The sequence below is a fragment of the Hemibagrus wyckioides genome, linkage group LG26 (assembly GCF_019097595.1).
Source record: "Hemibagrus wyckioides isolate EC202008001 linkage group LG26, SWU_Hwy_1.0, whole genome shotgun sequence".
In the NCBI taxonomy this organism is placed as follows: Eukaryota; Metazoa; Chordata; class Actinopteri; order Siluriformes; family Bagridae; genus Hemibagrus; species Hemibagrus wyckioides.
Genome location: NC_080735.1, coordinates 11,657,271 through 11,680,709, shown reverse-complemented (window position 1 = coordinate 11,680,709; position 23,439 = coordinate 11,657,271). Strand labels below are relative to the sequence as shown.

Genomic DNA, 23,439 nt, shown 5'->3' with positions numbered 1-23,439 from the left:
GGTTTTGTTTTGCAGCGGGGGCGATCTATTGAAAATCAAGGAGCAGTTGACGGCTGAGAGAGACGAGCTGCTCTCAGAGCTGGTGACTCTTCGAGACAGTTTTGAAATGGCCACAACTAAGCAATATGAGGCTGAGGAGGCGAACATGAAGGCCCAGGAAACCATCTTACAGGTACCATTAAAGTCCTAAAAGCCATTGTTGGGCCGACTCCTACACTCATCACTTTCCTATTACGTTCACTATAATTACTGAATTATATAATAGTCTATCTAAACTATCAGCAAAGCTTCAAAATAACTAAATCTTCAGTTTCACTCATATAGCATCAAATCAGGAAGTGACCCAGAACTGAGATGAGATCAGTTCTATATAGTTTTTGTGTATATTTTGACATTAAAATGGTTAGTCTTTGTAAAAAAAAAATGTCTGAACTTCACCTGCCCAGATTTGGTAAATCTGTGCACCCTGTAGCCTCAGATTCTTGTTCTTGTATTTCCTGGATTTCCTGCTGTTGTATCACATCCACCTCAAGGTATGATGTGTTGTGTGTTCTGAGATGCTTTTCAGCTCACCACATTCCTAAAGAATGTCTTTTAATATTAACAAGGCATTGCCACCAGCAAAACTGCCACAGCACTCTGTAAAACCAGTAAAAACTAACATGAATAACATTGAATATCTCATTACAATGGCACCTGTCAAGGGGTGGGATATATTAGATATATTAGGCAGCACAAAGTCAGAGCATCTCCAAAACAGCAGGTCTTGTGTTTTTTTTTTCTGGTAGTAGTGGTTAGTAATGAACAAATGTGGTCCAAGGAAGGACAACTGGTGAAAGGCTCAACTGGTGCGTGTGGGCAGCAAAAGCCTGTCTGGTCCGATTCAACAGTAGAGTTATTGTAGCACAAATTGGTGAAAAATTGAATGATGTTTATAACAAAACGTTGTCAGAAGACTTGCTGTATATGAGGCTACGTAGCTGTAGACCCTACCAAACATGCTTACAATGGGCAGGTGAGCAAAAAGGTGACCTAGTCTGCTGAATCATGGTTTCTTTAACATCATGAAGATGGCCGGGTGTGTGCATTACTTACCTGGGGAAGAGATGGCACCAAGGATCACTTTGGGAAGAAGACAGCTGGTGGAGTCAGTGTGATGCTCTGGACAATGATCTGCTGGGAAATCTTGGGTCCTGCCATCCATGTGGATGCTACTTTGACACGTTCTACATACCTAAAACTGTTGCAAACCAAGCACACCTGGCAACAGTGTTCCCTAATGGAAAAGGTCTTTAGCAGAAAGAGACTGCAAAAACTGTTCAGGAATGACTTGAGGACCATGACAAAGAGTTCAAGGTATTGACTTGGCCTCCAAATCCCCCAGATATCAATCTGAGCATGTCTGGGATGGACAAATACTCTTGTGGAGTCTATGCCTCGATGGGTCAGAGCTGTTTTGGCAGCATAAGGAGACCTACATGATATTACGCAGATGGTTTCAATGACACACATGCACAAACAGATATGAATTGTGGACACATATGATATTAAGTGACCTGTGTGCCTTAGAAGCAAAATATTGATTCAAGCACAGACTCTCTAATATGTGATTCAGTTCCAGTGACAGTAATGCAACTTATGTTCACAATAACACAAACACTTTTGATTAATGCAGGTAGAAAGCCACTATATGACTCTGGTTTGATTTAGCTTTTAATTGCACAGAAGCTTTTATTATTTACAGCCCATTCTTCTGAATAATATTCAACAGTTTCACTTCAATGGTGTTGGAGCTTATTGGATTTCCATGGAATTCTATCGTGCTTTATGACCTAGAAGAATTATTTTGCAGTTCAGTGCTATTTAGTGTTTTGTTTGTAGCATCCTTATTTAGTCAGCAAATCAATAGGAAATGTGTGCACACTTCAGTAATTGTTTAAATCCAAAACATTAGTTCCACATTATTAGAATTTTTTTTCAACGACATGTCATTTTTTCTTGTTAAACTGAATCTGAAAGGCTTGCAAATGAAACACTTGGCCTTGGCATTATGGAGAGATATGACTCCCTTGTTGGTAGGGTGGTGGGGGGGGGCATTTCTGTTTTGTTTACCAAGCACAGCACTGAAGGAGAATTGATTGGATGCTTGGCGTGGTTGGTCACAGGATAGCTGTATTAAATTTCAGGGAAGACAGAGATAGCGTGCATGAAAACAAAACCTGTATGCGCCAAAGCCAAACCTCAAGATCTTACTCTACAATTTCAATTTCAGTGACATGCTTCCATTTTAGTAGCACACCGCGGATCTTATCTTCCTGTCACCCTACGCAGTTTTTATTTAAAGGCTCGAGAATATCCAGGTATGCTTGAGAGCACAAATATTACACCCGATCTTATACGCTTATTAAAAGCCACTTTGAGTCACAAGTGAAGACATGTAAATGACAGTTTTTGCAGTAAGCATTTGTTCAGCAACATTAGCATATTGGGCAAATGTATTAGCATAAAAGTATCATGAATATCATGACATTTGGAATCTGATTGGTTGGAAAGTGTCGATTTATTTTCTATACCAGCAGCTCAGACAGTTTATATTAGTGTTTCTATAGTTACAGCTAATTCCATGGGACTTGCATGGCTGACACTTTTGTGATTTGTGGCTGTTTCTGAAAGAGAGACGTGTTTATTGTATGTATGTGGAAGGAGTCTCCAGTGTCAGGGCTTTGTAACAGTCAGAGGTAAAGCTGTTAAAGTTTTCAGACACAGGAAAGGACAGAAGGCTTTGTCGTGGTTTCTTGGTAATGATTATGTGTAGCTATTATAACAGGAGCTAACTTACTTGTAGGTTGGTAGCATCATCAACCTGCTCAGGAATAAAAAAAATAATTTAATTTTTTTTTTTTTCTTGCACATTTTTGAATGACATTAATGACATTTGTAGTGTTTTTGCTTGGGTCTTACTTGAGATGAGGTCAGGGTGGAGGTGAAACTAAATATTTTTACATGGATTTTTTCCACACATGTAAGTGACAATTAATCAATCAATCAATGAAACAATCAAAAGATGTTTGGAGATAGAAAAATGCATTTTATTTGTGTTTTGTTTCACAGTTACTTCAGAGAAAGGCTGAAGTTTCACTGATGCAGTGTGAAAGTGCATTTAAAAGTTGCTAAAAGTTAGTTGATATTTTAATCAGTGTTTGGCCCAGACAAAATGGCAGCTGATAGTTTGCTTAGCTACAATACAGTAATCATAATATTTTAATGAAATTGAACAATTCTTTTGTTATATTTTAACTTATAGAGTTCAATGTTTCCTTTTTATATGAATGTGAATTGGATTATTCACTATCCAAATGGATAAGTGGCTAATACTCTATTCGATATAAATTTGATGATTTTTGCCCAAAACAATCATCCAACAGCTGTGCATACGCTTTCTTCCAGCTGCAGCAGGACATCCAGGTGCGTCAGAACGAGTGCTCGAGGGAAACCCGTCAGAAAGAGAAGTTGGAGAAGGAACTAAAACAGCTTTGTGCAGACGTTGAAGCTCAGCAGGTGGAAATTAAAATGCTAAACGCACAATGCCAGCGTGGCAATGATGAGCAGCAGAGGCTGGAGCAGCAGCTCCATGAGCAAAAGGTGAAGCCCTGATTAGAACTTTTTTTATTGCTAACTCAGTGCTTACGAATTACAAATTAAATGAGAAGTAAAATGGTGTGGCAACAAATTGGAGTGAAGGATCTGACAATATTCTATTCAGCTAGTCTCACACACACACACACACACACACACACACACCAATTACACACTCACAAATGCTTACAGACTTCCTTTCCACATAGACATAAAAATGTTAACAGAAACGCTGACACGTTCTTACGCTAACACACACACGGTCTGTCCCACTGAGCCCTGTATTTAATTTGTGGTGGTGTGTGTGTGACAGATTCTGAACGAGAGAGTCTCTAAGGAGCTGGAGCAGCTGCAAGTGCGCAACACTAAACTCCAGCAGGAGAACGAACAGAACTCGCTCAGCTTTGAGCAGCTCACCTATGAAAATAGCCAACAAGCCACTGAACTGAAGGTACACACACACACACACGGCCACATACAGATATGTACATACATGGGACATGAGTCATACATGGACAACATGAGAACACACACACAAACACACACAGACACATACAGATATGTACAGAGTCATACATGGACACAGTGAGAACACACACAGAGATATACAGAGTCACCCAGACACACACACACACACCCAAATACAAATGACTCACTCACAACACAAAGACATGTCTCTTCCATTGAGTTATAAAGGCTAACAGTATGAAAACACACACAAACACACACACACACACTTGTTTTCAAGTAGTATTTTCTGAAGCCACAGAAATGTATATTCCTATAGAACTTTCCACAGATAGAATACGTTACACCTGGGCTGACTTGATTGGTTGGACCCTAAATATAATAATTGATCATGTGGTTGTGATTTCAACCAGGATGAAAGTCACTGACCCCCTGGCTATGCTTCACAGACCCCAGTTTCAGTACCACTGCCCAAGAATACAAAATATTCTCAAAGAAACAAACAAACCCAAACTCTAAGAGTAAAAGAATAAACACACACACACACACACCCCATATCGACCATTTTGTCTCTTTTTCCTTATCAGGACCAGCCTAGTATCCCTACAAGCTCAAAATTCAGACAAACACACACACACACAAAGTAAACATTTTTGCTCCTTTTACTCATTGGGACTGGTCTAATTTCCTTACTGGTTCAAAATGGGCAGATACTCAAATCCTTTTGTGGACAGTTGGTCTCCATAACACACCTACACACACACATGGATGTAAAAGTTCTCTGTTTTCGTTTGATTAGTTCAGTGTTGATTAACAAAAAAAGTGTCCTATAACTTTACATCTTGCAGATTATTCCTGAGAGAAAAATAGAAACTATCCATCACAAGAACCACAGTGAAAAGTGAAGTGTGTTGAACTGAACCCCTTTAGCCTCGGTCAAGGAAAAGAAACATGTAAGGGCATGAAGCAAAGCACAAAACCCTTTTAACCAGATAATATTTAATTCATAGGAACATACTTAATTCATCCTGTTTGAGAATCTCACTGTACAGTAGCCTCTTCAGTGACGAATAACAGTGAAAGCTGTACTGTACCACAAGGGGGCACTGCACAAACACATTCAACACCACGCAAGGCTAAGCAAGCTCCGGTCCTCTACGCCACTCCTCTATATGGAAATCATATGCAATTATGGCCTTTTCAGATTTATGCCAGACTCAGCGATGACACTCAGCCATTCAGAGAAAAGTGTATGACATAATAAGAGAGAGGAAATCATGTGGAGATATAGAAGTGCAGATGATGAGAGCCACCAGGTTATGCTTCTAAACATTATGAGATGTTATTACTCAAAGTATTCCTTTCTACATGACATTTTTCATAATGCTGGCTAGAGTGCATTATAAAATCTTGCATCTGGTTGGTCAGAAGGTATTGATTAATTTTCTTTAGCAGGAGCTCTGAAGGATAAATCACAAGTTAGATTAATGCGCTCAACAACTTACACAGGGACTTATATAGCGAAGGCTCCAAATAAACACATGGCTTTAAAAAAGAAGAAGAAAAAAGAGTGTCGTCGATTTCTTGAAGCTGATTGGCCATTTTTATACAACCGCACATATTACGGTGCTCATTTTTGTACATTGCTAAATATTTTGTTTCTATAGGAACAGCTATAGCTGCATAATCTTTGTAATGCTTATTTAAAATTCATAAAAGGAGTCTCATGGATTAATGCTTTGTGATAAAAGTCTTAACAAGAGTCTTTTCCAGTCTAGACAGATACGTTTTTACTTTCTGGTTTCTTAGTCACATGACAAGCTGTAATTTTTTTTAACTTCAAGAGAGAAAAATAAGGAGAAGTTTGTGAAGGGACAACTATTTATAACTGCTATAACATAAGTGATAACAGGAGACAACTTTGCTGTGTGTTATTCCTTACATAGCTGCTAGATCAGAGGTGATAACAGGACCTCTTTCACAGACACTTAAAACTATGAATGTAATATTACTCAAAAACTGATAAACGTGACCTTTTGTTCTTTAACTAATTCTAAACGTAACCATAGGCCAATTTTCATGTTGTTAACTGAACAAAAACCTTCATGACATGCAAAGAATGAACTTCGGGATAGTATTAATTTGCTATGCTTTGGCTCCTTGACTAGATAAAATTAGATTAGATTAGATTAGATTAGATTAGATTCAACTTTATTGTCATTGTGCAAAGTACATGTACAATGCCAATGAAATGCAGTTTTCCTATATTATTATTTTTCTCCAACATCACTCCCTGTCCTGTTTTATTCCTTACTTAATAATCAGTAAAGAAAAGATGCTCCTAATGTGTTCCTAATGTATTATAAATTGTACTCCCTCTAAAGATTCATAATCCATTAACTTTAGTGCCCATCATATATAAATAAATGCAACAGACCAGACATGCACTTTTAGTTTGTTTTGGATTACTGGAAAAAAAACTCAATTTACAATTTAATACGCTGTCAGAAGTTTCACTCAGTTTCGTCCTTGGCTACGCTTTCTGCTTTGAATTATGGAAACTGAGATAAGTAGCGATGCTTCCATTATCGATTCATTTTATATTAATATTGCAAACACAACAACTAAAAGGTTGTCTTAGTAAATAGAAATTATAGACAAAGCCACGCAATTAAGTATGTGTAGTGTGAGCCGACCTCTGTGGGGAAACAATGACGAATGTTTATATATCTGTTTAGGAGTTATTTATATCCAGCGCTGGGCTGATCTCTCACAACATAGTTAACGTCCTTGGTTCTTTGCCATCTATTTAATATTATGTTTTGTCATTCGAATTATTATTGTTGTAGATGTAAGAGGGAAGTTCTGAGTAACCAGGGAGAAAGATGAGTTGATAGGAAAGAGGAGGAAGACAGGAATAAAAACAAAACAATAAAACTACAATGAAAAATAATTAAAAAATAGGCATGATGGTCAGATTAAGAATTTTATATCCAGTGATAGTAGTGAGTATTTTTTTATATATATATATATATATATATATATATATATATATATATATTATATATATTATATATATATATATATATATATATACACACACACATATATACATACATATATAAATATTCTGTTCAAACTGTCATGAAGTAGTAAAGAAACAAACAGAGACTCATTTTTCTCATTTATACTTTCATACAAAGAGAGGAAACCCCATGCACTGCAATTTGGGTAAAAATAAATGATTATCGGTACGTAGAAGCAAATATTTTATGTGGTACTATAACAACAACATAATGATCGGAAACAGCAACAACAATAACAACAACAACAACAACAACAACAACAACAACAACAATAATAATAATAATAATAATAATAATAATAATAATAATAATAATAAACACCAACAATGGAAATACTGCTAAGAGTAAAAATAGCAACAAAAACAACAACAACAACAACAACAATAATAATAATAATAATAATAAAACAATTCTGAGAACATGGAGTTAGTCCAAATAAGTTTTTGGTTTCTTTTTTTTCTCCTTTTCTTGTTTGCCCTTTGTCCTTTTTTGACTTTGGCCTCATTGATTTGGACTTAAGTGGATGTTTAGATTTCCTGTTGCTTGTGTGTTGAATCCTCTTGAGAGATCATACACACACACACACACACACACACACACAGATATCTAAACCTTGGGAAGTCTTAATCAGGGAAGTCCTAACAACAGAGAAAACTTAAAACAGCCTTGCAGACATACACTGATATGCATACTGAGGGTTTTTTTTTTGTGTGTGTGTGTGTGTGTGTCTGTGTGTGTGTGTGTGTAGCTGGAGAGAGAGGAGGTGAATCAGATGAAGCAGGAGATTGCTAAGCTTATTAAGATAAGGGAGGCCACTCAGAAGAAGCTACGTCTGATGGAGGACCAGAAACTGGAGGTGGAACAGCAGCGAGAGACACTAAAGAACCAGATCACAGGCCTGGAGAAAGGCATGACGCACACACACACACACACACACACACATATTTCCGGTACTTTTTTCTTATTCCCTTTGTCAGAGCTTCTGAGCATCTTTCTCTCACACCCCCATCAGAGTCGTACAGTCTCACTTGGCCTGTGTCTGTGTCTCTCTCTCTCTCTCTCTCTCATTTTCTCATTTCTCTTTCTGCTTTTTACATTTTCTCTCTATTTCTTTTTCCCATTCCATCTCTTCATTTTCATTTTCTTTCTGCATTTTTTTAACTTCATTTTTTTCAGCAGTTTCCTTTCTGTTTCTCTTGTTCTTCTTTGTCTCTCTTCCCCCTCATTATTTCCCTCTTTTTCTTCTGTTTTCATCTCTCTCTCTCTAAGTATTTCATCTTTTTCTTTCCTTTCTCACTGTTTCTATTTACTCACTGTTTTCTTAATTTATTGCATTTTGTCTTTTCTTTTTTGACCATGTGCTCTTCTGTTTCTCTTTCTCTCTCCTTGATATGTTTCTGTCTCCCTTTCCTTCTTTCTTTTTTTATTACCATTTTCTCTTTTTCTCACTTTGTTTTCTTTTTCTCTCTAATGTCATTTTTGTCAGCCTTTTCTCTGTTTCTCAGCCTTTTCTCTTTGCACTGTTTTGACTTACTCTCAGTCTTTTCTTGTCCTGTATCTCTCATTTCTTACTCATCTTCTCTTGTATTTCTCACTGTTTATTTTTCCTCACCCATTTTTTCCTATTTCTCATGGTTTTTCTTTCCTCAGCCTGTTTCTCTTTCATTTCTCACCATTCCATCAGCCTATACTTATTTTTTTTCCTCATTATTTCACTTTCTTCACTCTATTTCCTTTTCATTTCTCACTGTTTCTCTCATCACTCCATTTTTCACAAATTTCCCACCATTGCTCTTTCCTCACCCTGTTTCACTCTTCTTTCTCAATTATTCCATACCATTCTCTATTTCTTGCCCAGTTTCTCACTCATTTCTCACTGTTTCTTCTTTCTTCTTTTCATAGCTGTCTTCTTTTTTTTCCCCTTGATATTCATCTTTTTCCTCAACATTTCTCCCCTTATTTTTCTGAATTTATTTTCCCCCTCTGTTTCTCTTTTTCCATCTTCCTTTCTCTCTGCCCTTCTTTGCTCTCAATGTCTCTCAGAGGGCAGATCATATTCACATACACATCATCATCATCATCATAGTCATCTCTCTATAACTTTCTTCTCATTCCCTCTGTCTGTCTGTCTCTCTATTGTCTCTCTTTCTGTCTCTCTCTCTCACTTTCTCCTGTATCTCTGTCTGCCTCTCTGTCTGTCTGTCTGTCTGTCTCTCTCTCTCTCTCTCTCTCCCATCTCTCTCTCTTTCTGTCACTCTCTGTCTTGCTCTCTCCCATCTCACCTGCAATTGCTCTTCTCTATGGAAGCGGCATCATCATCATCATCATCATCATCATCTCTCTCTAACTTTCTTTTCGTTCCCTCACTCTGTCTGTCTGTCTCTCATCTATCCATCTGTTTGTCTTTCTCTATTGCTCTCTCCTATATATCTGTCTGTCTGTCTGTCTCTCTCCCTTTCTTCCATATCTCTGTCTATCTGTCACACACTCCCATATCTCTGTCTGTCTGTCTCTCCTATCTCTTTGTCTCTCTCTCTCTCTCTCTCTCTCTCTCTCTCTCAGTCTCTCCCATCTCTGTGTCAGTCAGTCTGTCTGTCTCTCTCACTTTCTCCTGTATCTCTGTATGTCTCTCTCTCTCTCTTGCTCTCACCAGTATCTCTGTCTGTCTGTCTCTCTCTTGCTCTCTCAGATGTCTCTGTCTGTCTGTCTCACTCTGTCTGTATGTCTGTTTCTGTTTCTCTCTGTCTCTCTCTCTGTCTCTCTCTAATCTCTCTCTGTCTGTCTCTCTCTTCTATCTCTGTATTTCTTTCTCTTTCTTTTCATCTCTCTCTGTCTCTCATTCTTTCCTTTTTTCTCTCTTCACCTGTTTTTTTTTTCTCTCTCTGAGCTATAGAATTGCATTGGTTAGACGGTAGTCTGTTGTTCTTCTAGGCCTTCACCTTTCTGCCACCACTCCCACTTGTTTGTTTTGCTTCATTGCTCTTGTTTCTCCTCCCTTGAACCGTCTCTGTTTTCACTTTATTTTCAGTCAATCTCTGAGTAATATTGTAATTCTGTGTTGTGTACTCTCTCGTACACTCCTGTAAATTGTCCCCTGGAGGGACTCATCAATGCTGCTGGGAGTTGGGAGGCATGCACTCCTGAGAAGAACAAATTGGAAAAAAGCAGCATTTAAGAGCTATTTTTTCACAGATTTAAAGAACGGCACTTATTAAAATGTTGGTCATAAATATTATTCACTGCCAATCAAAACAAGTTTAGACTGAAGTGGATAGAGTTCAAGAGTCTTTAACTTTTAGTATTTCTACTTGTGGTCTTGGAATGACAGTGAGACAGTAACATTGAGGCTCAGTGAGGGGGAGAGAGAGAGAGAGAGAGAGAGAGAGAGAAATATCACAAATGTGACAATAAGTCTTAGGTGTGCCACATTAGTTATACTAGTACTTAACTAACCTAAAAATGGCCACTTTTGAGCATCACACCCATATTTGGTTCTTCCACAAACTGTTGCCACATTGTTCGGCACACAATTGTCTAGAATTTCCCTTCACTGTAACTAAGATATCCAAACTTGTTTCAATGTGACAATGTCCCTCTGCACAAAGAGATGTCCATGATGACATGTGCCAAATGGTTAGAGTGGAAGAACTGCATAAAGCCCCAAGATCTTCTCCACTGAACACCTTGATGAACTGGAACACCAATTTTAGTGCCTGACATCATTAATGCTCATGAGAGTGAATGACCTCAAATCCTCACAACCACACCCCAATATCTTGTGAAAAGCCTTTCAAGAAAAGTCAAGGTTATTATAACTGCAAAATGTGCACCAGGTCTGGATTTTGAAATGGGCACATATGTGTGTAATCATCAGCTGTTCAGATACTTTTGGCCACATATTGTAATATAAAGAGTATTAATATAAGGAATTTGCAGTATTTAGATGTTGGTAATGTAACAATGTCTCTCACTCATGGTGATTAAAGAGATGCTCAAGATTTCTCATGAACACCAATCAGAAATGTTGTATACAAAGGTGTCCAATCCAAATAAATTTCATTATCTGTTCTCTTAAATTACAAGAGATTGTAGGAACAAGAACCAGTTTTTGGATTTCAAACTTTAAGTCACTAGATGAAGAATAGCTATTTGTAGTTGTTATTTGGAATCTAATTTAGCTATTAGGAAAATATTTTAGCTATCCAATAGACGATCCATTTGCTGAGAAAACACAGTCTCCAAGATTTGCATTAATGAAATACTATATAATATGTACATAATTTTAAGATGGGGTAAAAAGATAGTAAAGATATTCAGAGTTCACATGGTGCTCAGACCCCCCCCCTCACACCCTTTCTACATATTCCTAACTCTTGTACTCTTATCCAGTCACCTGCTGCTTCACATCACACACTGGCAAGGCTAATTACAATCGTGGACATTAATAATGAGTCAATATTGAATCCCAACATTGCCTGGGAAATTATTCCATTCCATGGCCATGTCCACTTTACGTATTTAGGGGTTTATGAAAGTACTCAAATTTACTGTAAACTGTAGACTCTATCAGCTTTTTCGAAACTCAAGTGTAAATAGGGGATTTTATTTTTATTTATTTTTACCAGTTGCTGCTGTCTTACATTTACACTCTTATTTTTCCCCCGCTGATGTTTGGTTTAACAGCAATTATTATTTTTTTCAGTCTAAGAGATAATAGCAGTAATAGCAGTTGTTTTACCATTTTTCATTCTGTAGTTCCTCTCTAATGATGTCATGCACCACACACACACACATTTTATTTACGTATATACACTACTCACAAAAAGTTAAGGATATTCGGCTTTTGGGTGAATTTTCAGGATGCACCTAAAATGCACTATAACCTTTACATGTAAACTTAATTTGACCTTCTCTACACAATGGGCCTCATTGTAGAAGTTCTCCACTTCTGTGCCTACATGCATTGCAGCCTGGGGGCTTGTGTATAAAATCTTGTGATGTAAAATTATAATGTGCCATACATCCGTTAAAATGTGCATTATGTACACAAAATGTGTAAATGTACAGTACATGTGTAACTTCAGGGCTCGAACCCGGAGTGCTGTGGTCGCCGCGTGCGCCCACACGACATGGAGTCAGAGCGATATGTGGGACTCAGATAAAGCACTGCTTTTTAAAATTAAAACAAATGTAGCTAAGCACAAGACATGGGGAAAATAAACATGACACTCAAACCATAACATGGACAGGGAAACCTAGGACTAAACAACGCCTGAATAAACAAAGAAACATGAAAACATACAAACAATGACCGACGAAGACAGGGTTCCTATGTATAGAGCAGAACATTATAGCTAATGGGGAACAGGTGAAATGGAAATGAGAACAATGGGAAGGGCGTGGCACACAGTACATGCGGAAAACACACAACAAAGCAGGCTCCAGTGATTCCCCTGCCAGCACCCCCTCCAGTGGTCTGGCAGGGAACTGTCCCATTGTTTCCTGACAACATGCTACTGAGACAGTTGTACAGGAGTCATGTTTGACAATATTAAATACATCTTATGATGTTTTTTAAATGGATAAAGCTATGAACTAAGTAAGCTGTAATAGCAGCATGAGTGTTTTTTATACTTTAAGCCAGTGGCATTACTTTATTAATATGATCTGCATCAGCATTATTTAACTCTCAGGACATGAAATATCTTAAAATATGGTCTCTCTGAAAATAAGCTGTTCTGAATCAATTGCTGTTTTCTAAAATACATGTGGAAAGCATTATATTAAATGAAAACAAATTTGCACTTGTTAATATGATCATTAAGAATTATTACTAGTACTTCATACTAGAATTATTCATGCAAATATATTAGACTGTTTCATTAAATATTTGCCTTCTTCTCATTCATACAATATATATATATATATACACACACACAAAATATTTCTCATATTCTGAGAAAATAAAGCAAGCTGTGGGTTTATCCAATCTTCTTGATATATCCATTCACACAGGTAGTAAAAGCCCAACATTAAATGTCTTATCTTTTCTAAGAAACCTGCCACCATGCTGCGAACTCTCCCAACACTGTTCCTCAGAGTGAATCAATCATGAGTTGATCAAGACCATCTTGCCATGAGATAACTTAGGCCCATTTTCACATTACAGCTAATTTGCACATTGATAGAGTGAAGATGTTTTCTGCTGATATAAGCAAATTCATTCTTGAATGGCCTCTTTATGACAGTATGAGTGCAATCGATTGCTCTGATTACATTTGGAAAAAAAAAAGTTGCAGTGGTAATGAAACATTCTTTTCAAGCTCTTTTCTACCAGACTAGAGTGCACTATGGGAACAAATCCCTAAGCCTAGATTTGTCATTTTATTGAAAATTTCAAATGTTGAGTCACCCATACTATCCTTGAGTACCCATGATGAATTCTTGGCATGGTATATTTAAAGTACCAAAGGTAAGCTGTATCTCATTTACATCTCTGGTATTTTGCTCTGGTATTATCCAGAGCCACTTACATTTCATCACATTTTTTACGACTGAGCAATTGAGGGTTAAGAGCCCGGCAGTGTCAGCTTTCTGGACCTGGGACCTGAACTCACAACCTTCCAATCATTTGGCCAACACCTTAACCACTAAGTTACAACATACCACAATACACTATGAATTTTTAAAAGGGTAGTACTGACTCTTACACAATGTCATGACATGGATGAAAAATAAATCACACAGCATTGGCTAACGTAGAAGACATTTGTAAGATATTTTGTCATTTTGCAATTTTTTTTTCATTCAGCATCAGTGCCTTGTAGCCTCTGAAATAGTGGAGTGCATGAAGTGTCCAACATTTTCAGTTTGAACACACCTCACACTATTTATACTACAAAATGGTATAGAATATTGCATAAGTATGTGATCTGGGACACAACTATAGGCATATGGTTCGGGACAAAATAGTGCAGACCATTGATTGGTTAACTGCTCCTGGATCTACACAGTACTTTTAAGGCTTCCTCTTGAGGGACAATCTAAGAATCCTTCGATGGTAATATATTTAACTTTTAGTCACACCAATTTTATGTACAATCTGATAAGATACAGCGCAATGGAAAACCCAGAAGGTTTCATTTGGTCATCTGAATCTACATAAAACTAAACATTGTGTAAAGGTTCAGCTACACTTCTATTATCATAAGTGTTTACTATTAACTCTAACTAACTCTGCTAACCCTAGCAGTTGTTGTTGTTGTTCTTTCGGCTGTTCCCTGTTTGGGGTCGCCACAGCAGATCATCTGGTCTGCATGTTTCGATTTTGCACAGGTTTTACTCCGGATGCCATTCCTGACACAACCCTCCCATTTAACCCGGGCTTGGGACCGGCACTGAGAGTTAACTCTTGAGTGGCTGGGTTAATGCCCTACCCAGGAATCTAACCTCAATGAGCATGCGGGATCCTGCTACTGGACCTCCAGGATGCCTGCTCACCCAATCAGCATGTGAGAAATTATGATGTCACCTCATAACCTCCAGAGGACTGTTCTAATGTTTTTGGACACCATTATAAGATGGAAAATAAAAAAACAACTGAATAAAAACCAATGCATTGATACTTCTGGGTTTTGATTAGTACAAATCAGTCTGATGGAAAGGAAGCTTTCAATGTTTTGCTATTTAGGATGGCTAATGAACAAAACCCAGCTGGAATTCCTGATGTGCCATTTATATAAAGTTTCCTATTCCCAGTGCAGTAAGAAACCGAATACTGGCACTGATTTTGTTATTTTGGCTTTGCACTCCAGCCTATTTTTATAATTCTTGCTTGTTTACCACACCTGCATCAACTCCAGAAATGCTTAACAGGTTGAGGCAAGGCACTGAAACAGGAAAATAACACAAAAGTGTGTAGTGCATGAGTTGGATCAAGAGATCAAGTCTAACCCTAATGGGTAAAATGAAATGATCTAGCTCACTTAGACATTTTAATTTCGTAATTCTTTCCAATAAAGACTTGCCAACTTCATAGACTGCAAGCAACCCCCCCCCCCCCCCCCTCTTTTTTTTATAATGGATAGCGATGTTAATTTCAGGCACGGTTTTGATTTGCTTCCTTGAACCACTGGCATTCGTAGGGAATGATGGATGAAGCTTCAACTAACTTCTCATCGTAATCAGGCCTTTCCATCCTGATGCATGTTGTCATTTTAATCAGAGTTGCCACAAGTGATTGATGCGACAGGCTGTGGCAGTTAGACCAGCAATGGGATTGGTTCTGAAGAGGAAGAGTGGGCGGAGTTGTTGGTAGAGCAGGGGGACAAGGAATGGCTATTTTGCATAACAGGGAAGAGAGAATGTGTGTGTGTGTGTGTGAGAGAGAGGCTTGTGTGAGAGAGATTATTGGCTTGTGTATCCATTCTTCTAAACTGTCTTTCTCTTTTCTTTTTCTTTGCTCAAACTATTTATTTATTTTTATTTTATTTTTTCCTTAATTTAAAGGTGTTAACTTGTATTGCTAAGCTACTTATAAATCAGCACATCTTATTTTTCACACAATGTACCTTCATGCCTAAGCTTCATGTCTTTTGTAATCTTTGTCATTTTTGTGGTAATTATAAAGATTACAAAAGACTTTGGGGCTTAGTTGGTCAAGTAAAATTGTATTTACTCAAAAGATGATACGACTCTCAAGATCTTGCAAATCCAGTGTGATATTATTCCTTGGAACTTTGAAAAAATTTGGAAACCTGATAAAGGCCAGTTATATCTCCCCATTTTAACATCTTTACTCTTTATATCACTTCCCTTAAGTACTACTTTCCTCACCTGCTAACTAAATACAATGGAATTAACTATATTATCTGTAAGAAATATAAAAACAAACAACTCAGTTCTGGAAAATTAATGAATCTAAAAAATGCCATCAAGATGAGAATTAGTGGATATAAAAGCCATAAAAATACAAAGCACACACACATACACACACAGACATACATACATACATACATATAAATATATATATATATATATATATATATATATATATATATATATATATATATATATATATATATATAAAAACACATTTGCTTGTACTTGTCAGGCAGTCATGTATTGCTAACATCACAATGAGACCTGTAAGTGAAATATAATTGTATATCATTAAATGTCACTGCAATGAGCTGGAAGAGAAGATATGGTCTGATAGGATACTTATTGCTTACAATTACGTTGTTGTTCACCAGGTTACTGCCTCCACTGATGGTGATAAAAATGCCATGAATATGCAACACCACAATCTTGTGCCTTCATTTTGCATTTTGTTGTGATCATGAAAATAAGGATCTCTCTCTCTCTCTCTCTCTCTCTCTCTCTCAGTCCCTCCTCAGTTCAGTGATTGCTTTATTACTATGAATACAGTGCCAAGAAAATCGATAGTAGGATAACAGCAATAATAAAGATAATGAGAGCAATGAAACGGTCATAATAGCGCTTTCTTTTTGTTTCTCAGTATCATTATCATCCCAACTGTACGACACACACACACACACAAAACCTCATTTAGGATCATGATGTAAGGTAGGAGTTGAGTGATTAATCTCATTATTGCGTGCAGGTATTTTACAGCCTGTCTGCAGGTCTTCAGTGTCTCTCAGGCGATGTCACACTGACATGCATCTCCCTGTAGGTCTCTTTTTGAGAAATAATACTTTTTCACCTTCTGGTATGCGACATTTTGTCCAAACAGATGCCTGCAGGGCATTTTTTGTCTTTTTTTGGAATCAGACTTGGTGGCTTAGATTCACCTGCCCTACATATGCATGATATCAGGTGGATGTTTTCAGCCTTTTGTCATGGGGAGATTGTGGGTTGGCACTTAGTATACATCCAGGGCTATATTTTGCTTATGTAGGAAGATCTCCCTGGCTCCCTTTCTCTCTCTCTCTCTCTCTCTCTCTCTCTCTCTCTCTCTCTCTCTCTGCTCTACAGAGATTACACTACCAGTCTAAAATGTGGTGTTGGTGAAAGTGGAATAAACTGCATTGCTTTATTATACTTTTGCATTTCATTTTCAATGAAGATGTTTATATTTGGTTTTATATATCATCTGAGCCGATGCCATGACTTTCAACTTTTGAATTTCCTGCATGGTCTAGCAAATATGGAAAAATATGATAAAAGAAAAAACAAAAAAAACTTGTAGCATAACAGTTGTATTCTCAACTGGAGTCAAATCTATCACATTAATTGACCTTTATTATTACAAGGCTATGGGGGAATCTTGTACATTGTGTGGGTGTGATGCCAAAAAGGAGGCCTATGTGAGGTCACTGATGACGAGCTGTCTTTTGTACATTTTTAAGATGATGGCTGTTAGCAAGTAACATGAATTATTTATTATTACTCATAATTTGACTCAGTTAAATTCTACAGTGATTACCCAACCAGACTAAACGTATCTTGTGGTGTTGTGATAGTGGAATAAACTGCATTGCTTCAATATTTTTTTGTGTCTCATTAAAAAAAGTAATAATGCTTGTGATATTTTGCCAAATACATACAATGAAAGAGTCAGTGATAGTTAAAAGAGGTAGCACTTCTCTTAAAGATTATATTATTACAATAGGTTTCAATTGTCATAAACACTGCTTATGTCAGTTCTGGTGTGAAAGATTTCTGTTGACATAAGTGACGTAACTCAGTATGACAGAAAGCTTAATAATGCTCTACAGTGTCTTTTACACATTGAAATCTGCACTTGTCATAATACCACAAACATTATAGTTAATGTTTACAGTTACAGTTAAGGTCTTAGCAATAATCATACTGTAATCACGTTTCCAGCCCTCAGTCAAAGTTAGGTTAAAGACTTTTATGAAGATTTGTGTTAAATCCATGACACTGAAGTCTGAACATACAGTACAGTAAATAAACAAGCTGGCTGTTCTATATCTCAAGTATAAAAGAAATGAGAGCTCAAATTGAGATATAGTCGCATACACTACAACATATATTTAGTAATATCATTAATGTTATATTATCCTGCTGTCCAGTGTATTTAAATGCAAATAAAGTTAACAGGCATTACTTATTTTGCATTGTTGTGGTTGCTGGATGTGAACCCATGCAAGCATAAAAATACAAATAAAATAAAAAACAGAATCATGAGTCACAACTTTGTTACATCCAACATTTTTAAAAATATGATTCTTTATCTTAATATACATAATTTAACATGCAGTAAATATATTCTGCTTAAAAATATATATATTCTACTTCTTCTGCATGTTGATGCAAAATGTCTTGAATATGGATGTAAAGTTTTATGGTGTTTCTGGTGTTGTTTAGTGCAATATTTTCATCTACTAATAGTTATGATATTATTCATATAATATGCAATATTACACCGCATTTTAAGTGTCAGTGCTGTGACTGAAACTCTACACTTCACTAGTTTCTATCAACTCAACATATTGTATGGTTTAGTTTACTTTATACCCTGACTTAGGGTTCAGCTGGTGCAACCTGCCCCTGATTATTCATTTCAACTAATACCTCTATGTTTCATATCTTCCAGTTTCCAGAACTTTTGTGAAGATGTGAAGTGTGCAGTTACATGGCAATTGTTGTAGGCTTACAACAGACATGATTTTTGACACGTTTCCTCGAACAAAAAAACCTGTTACCAGAAAGGGCAGTAGTTGAGGCAATCAATAAACACTTACGTGAAACATATTCTTGTAGAACAGTTTAATGAATTCTTGCTTTGATGTCGCGTCATATTGCTGCACTGGTTTCCATTTTCACAAGTTTCAGGCTTAATGGCAAGTGTTGAAGGAGTTGGGCTAGACACATACTGCAAGCATTGTATATTAGACAGTGCCCTTGGGTAAGATGAAAGCCACTTATAAACAAAATTATAACACACTCCTGCCCAAAGAGCTCTACTCAATACAGCTGGACTGTTTGACAGATTTCAATAATCTGTGGGTCACAAAGAAAAGCCACTTAAGCACCTGCTTAGCACTAGATTGAAGAACTTTCCTCGTGTGTCTGTTGATGTGTCTTTTGTAAATAAGTGGATGACTTAAGTGGAATGTATTCTCTCTCTGTAAGCCGCTATGAAGAAGAACATAAAGCTAAATGAATCCTTTTCACCACAACTATTAACACAAGTTATTTTTCTTCCTCAGAAATGGAAATGGCCCAAAAACAGACAGAGAGTGACAAGAAGAAAATAGATGAACTGATCCGAGAGAAAGACATGCTGAGTAAGGTAGGTGTGTGTGTGTGTGTGTGTGTGTGAGTGATAGCAGAAAAGCATAAATATGTCACCCTCACTTGAGCAGACATAGGTGTGTTGATAATATTTACCATATGAAAGTTTCATCACATGGAAATTGAATATAAATATTTAAGTTATTCATTTCTGTGTGGTGGCACAGAGGGTATCATTGCCTCCTCACACACATACGTTCTCCCCGTCTGGGTTTCCTCTGGGTTCTCTGGGTTCCTCCCACCTCCTCCCATACAAAAAAAATATACCAGTAAGTGGATTGGCTACAATGAGATTTTTTTGACAGAAACTGTGATAATAGTATTGCTTACTTCATGGAGGTGGTTTGCTTTACGTAGTAGTGCACTGTATTGACGTGTTTTAAAGGTCAACACAGAATCATAATGCTAGCATTGTAATACAGATCTCCTACTACATACCCAACCACAGCTTTCTGTATCTGAAGTGTGTCATGCTTCAGATACAGAAAAAGTCAGTAAAAGAAGCTTAAGTACCATTAACACTTCAGGGATCAGGAACACAGTATAATCTGAATATGAGCTGCTGTCTGTTATTAGATATAAAGGTGAAATTCACAAAAATGAAGTGATAAAATGATGTTTTTGGCAAAAATGCACATTTATGCACATTTAACTTCTAAGCCTTAAGATAAAAAAATGGTCAGCTTTGTGCTCAGTTACTTCTAAACAACTATAACTAACAAACATAATAGACACAGTTAAATAATCAAAGCAAATTTATAGAAAAAAAACAACAAATGTTTGCTAAACGGATAACAATGAAAAACACAATGCAATAAAATACAGTACAGTTAAATCACTTATTTGATTAAATGGTTAATAATAATAATAATAATAATTTGAATGCGTTTTGCTCTGTTTATTTTTTATTTATTTTTTTACTAAATCTGAATTTAAGAATTACCAAAACTTTAAATTAAACAAATAAAAATCTGTAAGATGCAAAAAATTAATTAAATTAAATTAAATTAAATAAAAGAATTTATAAACATTTATACTAAAAACCCCATATAACACTAATTGGAAAGAAAATATTTTAACCAAAATAATAATAATAATAATAATTATATATATATATATATATATATATATATATATATATATATATATATATATATATATATATATATATATAATATATTGTGGTATATTTATCACATTAATTGCATTTGTTGTTGTTGTTTAGTGTTGAAGTTAGCAGGAAAAGACCAAATTGATACCAACTATTAATTTATATGCATAAAAATACTACATGCACTTATATGCACTAAATACTACAACATGAACAATTCATAAAAGAAAGAGTTATTGAAGGACATAACTAATCGGCTAAATGCTGCAACATCTAATATTCAAGTATCTCAATAACGTTATATCGTAATACACTATATTGCCAAAAGTATTCGCTCACCTGCCTTGACTCGCATATGAACTTAAGTGACATCCCATTCCTAATCCATAGGGTTCAATATGACGTCGGTCCACCCTTTGCAGCTATAACAGCTTCAACTCTTCTGGGAAGGCTGTCCACAAGGTTTAGGAGTGTGTTTATGGGAATTTTTGACCATTCTTCCAGAAGCGCATTTGTGAGGTCACACACTGATGTTGGACGAGAAGGCCTGGCTCTCAGTCTCCGCTCTAATTCATCTCAAAGGTGTTCTATCGGGTTGAGGTCAGGACTCTGTGCAGGCCAGTCAAGTTCATCCACACCAGACTCTGTCATCCATGTCTTTATGGACCTTGCTTTGTGCACTGGTGCACAGTCATGTTGGAAGAGGAAGGGGCCAGCTCCAAACTGTTCCCACAAAGTTGGGAGCATGGAATTGTCCAAAATGTCTTGGTATGCTGAAGCATTCAGAGTTCCTTTCACTGGAACTAAGGGGCCAAGCCCAGCTCCTGAAAAACAACCCCACACCATAATCCCCCCTCCACCAAACTTTACACTTGGCACAATGCAGTCAGACAAGTACCGTTCTCCTGGCAACCGCCAAACCCAGACTCGTCCATCAGATTGCCAGATGGAGAAGTGCGATTCGTCACTCCAGAGAACGTGTCTCCACTGCTCTAGAGTCCAGTGGCGGCGTGCTTTACACCACTGCATCCGACGCTTTGCATTGCACTTGGTGATGTATGGCTTGGATGCAGCTGCTCGGCCATGGAAACCCATTCCATGAAGCTCTCTGCGCACTGTTCTTGAGCTAATCTGAAGGCCACATGAAGTTTGGAGGTCTGTAGCGACTGACTCTGCAGAAAGTTGGCGACCTCTTCGCACTATGCGCCTCAGCATCCGCTGACCCCGCTCCGTCAGTTTACTTGGCCTACCACTTCGTGGCTGAGTTGCTGTCGTTCCCAAACACTTCCACGTTCTTATAATACAGCTGACAGTTGACTGTGGAATATTTAGGAGCGAGGAAATTTCACGACTGGATTTGTTGCACAGGTGGCATCCTATCACAGTTCCACGCTGGAATTCACTGAGCTCCTGAGAGCGACCCATTCTTTCACAAATGTTTGTAAAAACAGTCTGCATGCCTAGGTGCTTGATTTTATACACCTGTGGCCATGGAAGTGATTGGAACACCTGATTCTGATTATTTGGATGGGTGAGCGAATACTTTTGGCAATATAGTGTATTATAGATAATATGCCTCAATTAAACAAATGGTTTTAATAAACTTTGACACTGAAGGCTAAAAATGATCCTTAAGTTAAGAAATATCTTTTCATAACCAAATCAAACAACATATCTAACACTGCTGCTGTGTGTAAGCAGATATCATACTGTTGCGCACTCAGAAACAATGATATCAAGTTATCACATTGTGAATTCTTCATACACTTCCATCCCAGAGCTGCGATTTGCTCTATTAACATAGTTATGATAATGAAGTGCAATTCACTATCGAGTAGCTTCCTGTGCCGCTGATCTCCAGAATATTGCGATATTATTGTGGATATGGAGATGAGTGGCCATTCATATTTAATTGGATTGGAAATACGCAGCCATCTCCCACATGCACACACATACTGTATATTCACATAATGTCATGCAGACTAGACTCCTGAAATTGGCTATACATTTTAGTCTACCTCCCTTCATCTGCTTCACACTAATGCCTCAGAGATGAAAATATATCCTTTATTCCATCCAAGTAGCTCATCTTTTAAAATGACACCTTTCACGAAATGAATGGTTTTGGTAGCATCTTTCAGCTAGATGTGTGTGTTTATAGGCTTGTGTGTGTGTGTGTGTGTGTGTGTTTAGAATATGATCAAGGCAGCAAATGCCACTGAGAAGCAGCTAAACTTGGTGAAGCTGAATGAGCAGACAAAGAAGAAGCTGGATCAGGAAATTCTGAATTACCGAGATGAGGCACAAAAGCAGCGCAAGATCATTTTTCAGCTGGAAAAGGAACGGGATCGTTACATCAACGAAGCTAGCGATCTCACACAGAAGGTGACTCTAACACACACACACTCCCATACAGACACAGTCATACTCTTATATAAACATCCACATAGCTTAAATCACTCAGTCACTGCTTAGCAACAGTTGCTATCCACCACAATATCAGTCAAGCTTTTTGCCTATTAGCATCATCTTCTTTTCCATACACATTCTTAATTAAAAAATTTAAAACACCCATAATGAAAAAATAGAGGGTTTTCTCCTACATTTCCTCACACTTTTATCAAAGATAAACACTTAAGTTGGTTGAATGCGCTAATTTGACAAAGCATCGTGTTCAGTAGTTTTGCCTAAAAAGTTTTTATGTCATAAGCAAGGTGACTGTCACACAACACCAGGAATAGAGACCAGAGCAGCAGGTGAGTCAGGAGAATGTGTCTTTTAATTGTAAAACAAAAAAGCAGAGTCAAAAGGTGCAGCGAGTGAAACGTAACTTAAATAGTTCTTATCTGG

The 23,439-nt window shown here is 37.1% G+C and overlaps 1 protein-coding gene across 1 annotated transcript in view; it reads left to right on the top strand.

The window, feature by feature from the left end:
* The window catches only part of LOC131346532 (cilia- and flagella-associated protein 58-like), a 116,381-nt gene that overhangs the window by 5,542 nt on the left and 87,400 nt on the right, over nt 1-23,439 (top strand). The window contains exons 4-9 of the mRNA XM_058380008.1: nt 16-172; nt 3,448-3,642; nt 3,950-4,087; nt 7,939-8,098; nt 19,394-19,476; nt 22,783-22,974. Coding sequence (XP_058235991.1) covers nt 16-172; nt 3,448-3,642; nt 3,950-4,087; nt 7,939-8,098; nt 19,394-19,476; nt 22,783-22,974 — 925 coding nt within the window. The remainder of the gene's footprint in view (nt 1-15; nt 173-3,447; nt 3,643-3,949; nt 4,088-7,938; nt 8,099-19,393; nt 19,477-22,782; nt 22,975-23,439) is intronic.